This window comes from Phalaenopsis equestris, unplaced genomic scaffold (assembly GCF_001263595.1).
Source record: "Phalaenopsis equestris unplaced genomic scaffold, ASM126359v1 Scaffold000527, whole genome shotgun sequence".
Taxonomy (NCBI): Eukaryota; Viridiplantae; Streptophyta; class Magnoliopsida; order Asparagales; family Orchidaceae; genus Phalaenopsis; species Phalaenopsis equestris.
In genome coordinates this window covers 1,106-8,151 of record NW_018164967.1, presented here as the reverse complement: position 1 = coordinate 8,151, position 7,046 = coordinate 1,106, and the positions used below count along the sequence as shown (strand labels likewise).

The 7,046-nt window shown below is 38.9% G+C and overlaps 1 protein-coding gene across 1 annotated transcript in view; it reads right to left on the bottom strand.

Moving 5' to 3' along the window:
- LOC110028765 overlaps positions 1-1,104 on the bottom strand; it is a 7,686-nt gene extending 6,582 nt beyond the window's left edge. Inside the window, exons 1-3 of the mRNA XM_020730744.1 lie at positions 951-1,104; positions 422-849; positions 4-317 (exon numbers count right to left, since the gene is read on the bottom strand). Coding sequence (XP_020586403.1) covers positions 4-317; positions 422-841 — 734 coding nt within the window. The 5' untranslated portion in view covers positions 842-849; positions 951-1,104. The remainder of the gene's footprint in view (positions 1-3; positions 318-421; positions 850-950) is intronic.
- Between the last annotated feature and the right edge of the window lie 5,942 nt (positions 1,105-7,046).

Genomic DNA, 7,046 nt, shown 5'->3' with positions numbered 1-7,046 from the left:
GGCTTCCCGTCAGTATCGCCCATCCCCTCGATCGCCGGCAGAAGCCCCGCCAGCGGAGGCGCTGCCTTAGCTTGTTTTAGGGTCGCCTTGAGCTGGGAGACTAATATTGCATTTTGAATGGCACGATTTTCCAAATTATTGTTGTCGAAGCACAATTTCAAAATCCTCTCCTCCAGCACAGAATTTTTCCAATTCACGTTCTGCACTTCGGCTTCCTTTTCTTGAATACGCTTCGATGCCATCTGCTCGATGTAAGCAACCATCGATTTCAAGTACCTCATTTGCGATAGCTGAACTCTATCATTAATCGTCTTAATCTATTTCGGAATTGAAACAACAGAAATCAAACAAAAATTTCAATCCAAGAACAGTGTAGAAAAAAAAAAAAACGAAACAAAATAGATGATAGAAATCTACATACGAAATTGTTTAACAACGCATCAACTTCGACGTTAAAATCTCCCATTAGCGAAGGAATCTGCTGCGAGAAAGAGTAGCCAGGCTGCTTGGAAGCCTTCTTTGGCCTGCAGCTCGTACTCGCGTCACAAAATTCGAACGCCCGGTTCCTCTGATCGATGGACATAGGTAATCCGACGGTAGAGGAAATCGGCGCAAACGCGGGAGTTAGATTAGGGAAACCTGTTTGCTGATGCAGGACCATTGCCGCCGTTGCGATGGAAGACAAGGGAACATTGCTGCTCCACCTTCCAGTACCGGAGACAACGTTAGCCGCTTGGGTTCCCGCCGTTGACTGCTGATTAGCATTGCCCGCATTGCCGATCAGAAGCTGCTGGAACGTAGGAGGAGAGTTTCCTCTCTGATTCTCATTATTCGGCCACATCCGAATTCCTTCAAGAAGACTGCCTTCTTGAGCTTATGAGATCTGATAACAGAGAGAATGACGAAAGATCCGAAGACGAGGAATGGGAGAAGAAAGCCAGTAAAAGAACCTGGAGAATAGCTCCAAGGAATACTGCGCGTTGTTGCTGCGAATCAACGTACGCTCCGATTGCCGGAGATTTCGGAGTAACCGTCGGGGTTCTGGCTGTGCTATCGCCGATCGGAATTTCAGGCGGGGGAGATATTTTTGAATGGGGAGAGGGAAATGGGGTGGGAAGGGGTGGTTTGTATATATTTCTTTAAGATTTATTTGGGTTCAGTTTGGTATTTTATTTTATTTATTTTTTTTTAAATATAATTATTTTGTGTATTTTTTATATATTTTTATTTTTATTTTTAAAGATAATTTAACATATTTTTAAAGCTCCAATAATTTGTAGATGTATTGATTGTTCCTATAGACAATAATGTATTAATCAAACATGTTAGAAATATTTTATTAAAAAAATAAAATTAAAATAAAAAATAAAAGGGATCCCAAAAACTCATTAGCTTACCAAAATTTGAGATTGTTATATTAACCCAACAATCAATACTCTAGTATCGGATCATCTATTCCCATGAATAGTTAAAATTTCTATTAAATATGACAACATTAATATAATATATGTGATAATAATTTGAAAAGTTTATGGCGCGCGCACACACACACAAAGACGCTTGTTATCAGAAAAGCTTTAGGATCATGTTAGGTATGGCTCATATACCATATGAGGGACAGAATCTCTCGTTCCGCGGAGATAAGAATTTGAAAAGTTTATGGCGCGCGCGCACACACACATAAAGACGCTTGTGTATCAAAAAAGCTTTAGGATCATGTTAGGTATGGCTCATATACCATACAAGAGAGATGCTGGAGTGGAGCGGAGCGGAGCGGAGCGGAGCGGAGCGGAGCGAAAGATTCTGTCCAAATCAGGGGAGTTTCCTTATGTGGGTTAGGGGTGTGGTACAAGGGCAATTTGGCCTACAGAGGCAGTTTGGTAATTACATATTGTACTCCAGGGTTTTCTAGGGTTATAAATAAGCATGTATGTAACCCTAGGTGTTATCCCATATTCTGTATCATGTACACTTTTTTCGGATTAGTGAAAAAGCCGCCGCTCTGCTCCCGAGAAGGTAGGCATCTTTGCCGAATCTTGTTAAATCTCTCTATGTTCTTCTAGATTTGTGTCGATTTTGTTTTTCCTCGCCCTAATTTTTCAACAAGTGGTATCAGAGCCTGGTTCTATGGCAGACGAGAAATCTCGGTGCAGAGGAGTTCAACGGAATGAGGTTCTAGCGCAGGGAAAAATTTTCGGAGGCCAAGATTCGGTGCAGTTCGAAGTTGTTCGAAGGTGCGGTTTTCGTTCTTCTGCGATCGGTTCTGGACGAAGATTCAGACGGTTCGGCGGAACAACATGGTGACAGGCGAAGGAAGGCGGAGGATTCAGAGGCGATTGCCAATCTGGTTCGGTGAAGGGCTTCAAATTTCGACAATTTTCTCGGTCGCGGCGATTTCTATCGAAGGAGATGGAGTTCGCGACCGGGAGAAGCTCTCGATCACCGCACAAAAGGAAGGTTTGTTGCGGAGATTGCTGGTTCGAAAATTCCTTTTCAGCGGGAGATTCTTTCCTTGTCGGTTTCTGAAGAGCGGGAGGTTCGGGTCCGATTTGTTTCTTGCTGCTTCCTGGAAGCGGGATATTGGTTTCTGAAGCGGAAGATTGATTTCCTTTGCTAGAGGTGCAAGAAAATTGGCTCCGATCTCATTCCTTTGCGGGAGGCGACTGCAGAGAAGGAAATTGGAAGCTCCGATTTTATTCCTTTTGCTGATGGAAATAACGGAGGTTGAAAAAGGTAAAGTTTCTAAAATTCATTTAATTAAAGGAAATATTTCCTTCTGGAGCGGAAGAGGAATTATAATGAATTTTCTTTGCTGGAGGCTTCAAGAAAGGAAAGTTTTTGAAATTTAATTAATTAAAGAAAATATTTTAATTAAGAGAGACTTAATTAAGGAAGTTTAATTAAGAAAATATTTCAATCTTTTCTTTTCAAAAAAAATTATTGTTTTTCTGAAAAAAAAATATTTAATTAAGGAAACTTAATTAAGAGAATTTTTTTTCAATCCTTTTTTTAAGAAAGACTCTGAGCAAGTAATTGCAGAATAATTTATTGCATGATCAATTTCAAATATGGTGCAAAATTCAAGGTGATGAAGTTCGATAGAACTGGTAACTTTGGATTGTGGCAAACAAGAGTAAAAGATATGTTGGCTCAATAGAGAATCTTGAAAGCTTTACGAGCAGCAAAATCAGATGTCATGGATGATAAAAATTGGAAAGAATTGCAACAACAAGCGATAGTAATCATACGTTTATGTCCGACAGATGAGGTTATGTATCCTGTGATGAATCTGAAATCTCGAGGGAGGCATGAAAGAAATTTGAAACTCGGTTTATGACTAAATCTCTGACGAATAAATTGTATCCAAAACAAAAGTTATATGGGCTGAAGATGCAAGAAGATTCTAATCTGGTGCAGTATGTTAATGGTTTCAATCAAATAATCACAGATTGATCACAATTTAATGTGATTATTGAGGATGAAGACAGAGCAATGATTTTGTTGTGTTCACTGTCTGTTTCCTATGAACACCCGGTGACTACTCTTACATATGAGAAAAAAACTATCAAAGTTGATGAGATCACTACAGCATTGTTGACTCACAACGAACGGAAGCAGAATGTAGAGGAAAACTCACATGTCGAGAGTTTATATGTTAAAGGTAAGAAGAATTGTGGAAGAAAGAAAGAGAAGAAGGGTTCTAGAAGACAAAATTCCAAATCCAAGTCCAAAGACAGAAAGACAATTTATTGCTACAATTGCAAGGAGTCAGTTCATATGAAGAAAGATTGTTCAAAGCTCAAGAAGCAGATTGGGGAGAAATGTGATGAATCATCGAAGTCTGTAAATGTGGTGCAGAGTGACAATTCAGATTGCAGTGATGGCGATATGCTTTCAGTTTCATCAACTCAATTCACGGATGCATGAATTCTTGATTCAGGATGCTCTTATCACATAACACCTAACAGGGAGTGGTTTACTTCATACATGTCAACTAATTCTGGCTCAATTTATCTAAGTGATGATAGATGTTGCAATATTGTTGATATTGCAGAAATCAGAATTAAGATGTATGATGACAGAGTTAGAGCGTTATGTGATGTCAGACATATTCTAGATCTGAAGAATAGTTTGATTTTCTTGGACACTTTACATAAAAATAGTTTCATTCATAAGGCATATGAGGATAGAGAAACCATCAGAATTGTTAAGGATGCACTGACGGTGATGAAAGGAAAGTTAACTGCAGGTAATATCTACAGACTGTTAGGGAGTACAGTTGGAGTACAGTTGTAGGAGGATTTCATTATGTGGAGTCAGATGATGATAGTACAAAGCTATGGCATATGCGTCTAGGTCATCTCAGTGAACGTGGGATGACAGAATTGCATAGAAGAAACCTGTTGCATGGTGTTAAAAGCTGTAAGTTTGATATTGTAAGTTCTGTGTTCTTAGAAAACAGACTAGAGTCAGTTTTATGACTGGAAAATATAAAACTAAAGGGATTCTTGATTATGTGCATTCTGATGTATGAGGCCCTACCAGAGAATTATCACTAGTAGGATCTCAGTATTTTTTTACCTTTATTGATGATTTCTCCAGGAAAGTTTGAGTGTATTTCTTGAAACAGAAATCTGAAGACTTCTCTAAATTCAAGTTGTGGAAAGTTGAAGTGGAGAACCAAACTAGCAGAAAAATCAAATATTTGAGATCCTATAATGACTCAGAGTACACATATTTATAATTTCAGAAGTTCTGCAAGGAGCATGGAATTCAGAGGCATTTTTTAGTGCGTAAGACACCACAACAGAATAGTGTTGCAGAAAGGATGAACAAGTCCTTAACTGAAAGGGCAAGATGCTTGAGACTGAATTCAGGGCTTCCTAAGAGTTTCTAGGCAGAGGTTGTGAACATGACATGTTATCTCATCAATATACCACCTCGGGAATCGTTGGGTGGCAAGGTCACAAAAGAGGTATGGATAGGTAATCCAGTTAATTTTGATCATTTACGGATTTTTAATTGTCCTGCTTATGTGCATGTACCTGGAGATGAAAGATCAAAACTTGATGTAAAATCTAAGAAGTGCATCTTTCTGGGCTATAAGAAAGGTGTAAAATGATACAAGTTTTGAGATCCGATTGCAAAGAAAATAGTGATCAGCGGAGATGCAGTTTTTTTCATGAACAGTCCATGTTGGAGCAAAATCAAGACAAGGTGTCAGTGAACAATTCCAATTCAGATGCAGTGCAGATGGATTTAGAACAACATCCAGAAACAATTGAGAGAGTTGAAGGTTGAAATTAAACACCTGGTGATTTCATTCCAGATGATTTGCAGAATTATAATTTAGTCAGAGACAGACAGAGACACACCATAACACCTTCTAGCAGATTGAGTTATGAAGACTTGGTCTCTTCTGCACTTCTCATCACCAGCGATAATCCAGCCACTTTTCAAGGAGTTATCACTAGTCATGAGAAAAAGAAATAGATGGGTGCAATGGTTGAGGAGATGGAATCTTTGCAGAAAAATCGCACATGGGAGCTAGTTCAGCTCCCTGAGGGAAAAAAAGATTATTGGGTGCTAATGGGCGTAAAAAAGGAAACCTGCAGTATCAGAAAAAAATGGGAAAAGTTCAAGGCTCGACTGGTAGCAAAGGGATTTTCACAGCATAAGTGGATAGATTATGATGAAATCTTTTCTCCTGTTGTCAAACATACTTCAATTAGGGCAGTGCTTGCATTAATAGCCATTTGGGATTTGCATTTGAAGCAGATGGACGTTAAAACTGCTTTATTGCATGGTGATTTGGATGAGCAGATTTACATGGAACAGCCAGAAGTTTTCACTCAACATTGACAGTAGCATCTGGTTTGTAGGTTAAAGAAATCGTTGTATGGGTTTAAACAGTCTCCAAGACAATGGTACAAGCGGTTTGAATTCTACATGATTCAGATTGGCTACAAAAGATGTGAGTATAATTATTGTGTTTATGTGAAGAGTCTTGATGATCGTTATATTATTTTTCTGTTAATGTATGTTGATGATATACTAATTGCTGCAAAGAATATGAATGATGTTTGTGGTTTCAAAGCTTTATTGAGCCAGGAATTTGACATGAAAGACTTGGGTCCTACGAAGAAGATTCTTGGAATGGAGATTCATCGAGACAGAGGCTCAAGACAATTATGTTTATCTCAACGAGGCTATGTTGAGAAAGTGTTGGACACGTTTGAGATGAGCAAAACAAAGCCTCTAAGCACTCCTTTGGCAAATCATTTTAAGCTTTCTTCAAAACAGTGTCCTAAAACAGATACAGAAATCGAAGACACAAAAAAGGTTCCATATGCCGGTGCAATTGGCTGCTTGATGTATGCAATAGTATGTACTCGTCCTGATTTGACTCATGTTGTTAGTCAAGTCTGCAAATACATGGCTAAACCTGAAAGACAACATTGGGAAGCAGTCAAGTGGATTTTCAAGTATCTGAAGGGTATTGTAAGACATGAAATAATTTTCGGCAGTCAGCAAAATGATCCTTCAGTTGTGGGGTACGTTGATTCAGACTATGCAGGTGATTTGAATGATAGATGGTCTAAAATTGGGTATGTGTTTACTCTTGGTGGAGGGCTTATATGTTGGAAGTTAACAATTCAGTCCATTGTGGTATTATCTACAACTGAAGTTGAGTACATGACAGTAGTTGAAGCTGCAAAAGAAGTGTTATGGCTTGTTGGGATAGTAAAGGAATTGGGCGTTGAGGAAGGTGGAGTTCAGTTGCATTGTAACAGTCAGAGTGCTATTTATCTGACTAAGAACCAGGTGTACCATGCGGCCATGCGAGAACCAAACATATTGATGTTAGGTATCACAAGATCAGAGAATTGATTGCTTCTAGTGAGATACTGTTGCAGAAGGTTAATACTGATGAGAATGCAGCCGATATGTTGACCAGACCAGTTACTATCAATAAGTTTTTGCATTGCTTGAACTTGTTGAATGTTTGTTGTTGCTAGAGAAGCATGGTGGCCCAACCCACAGTG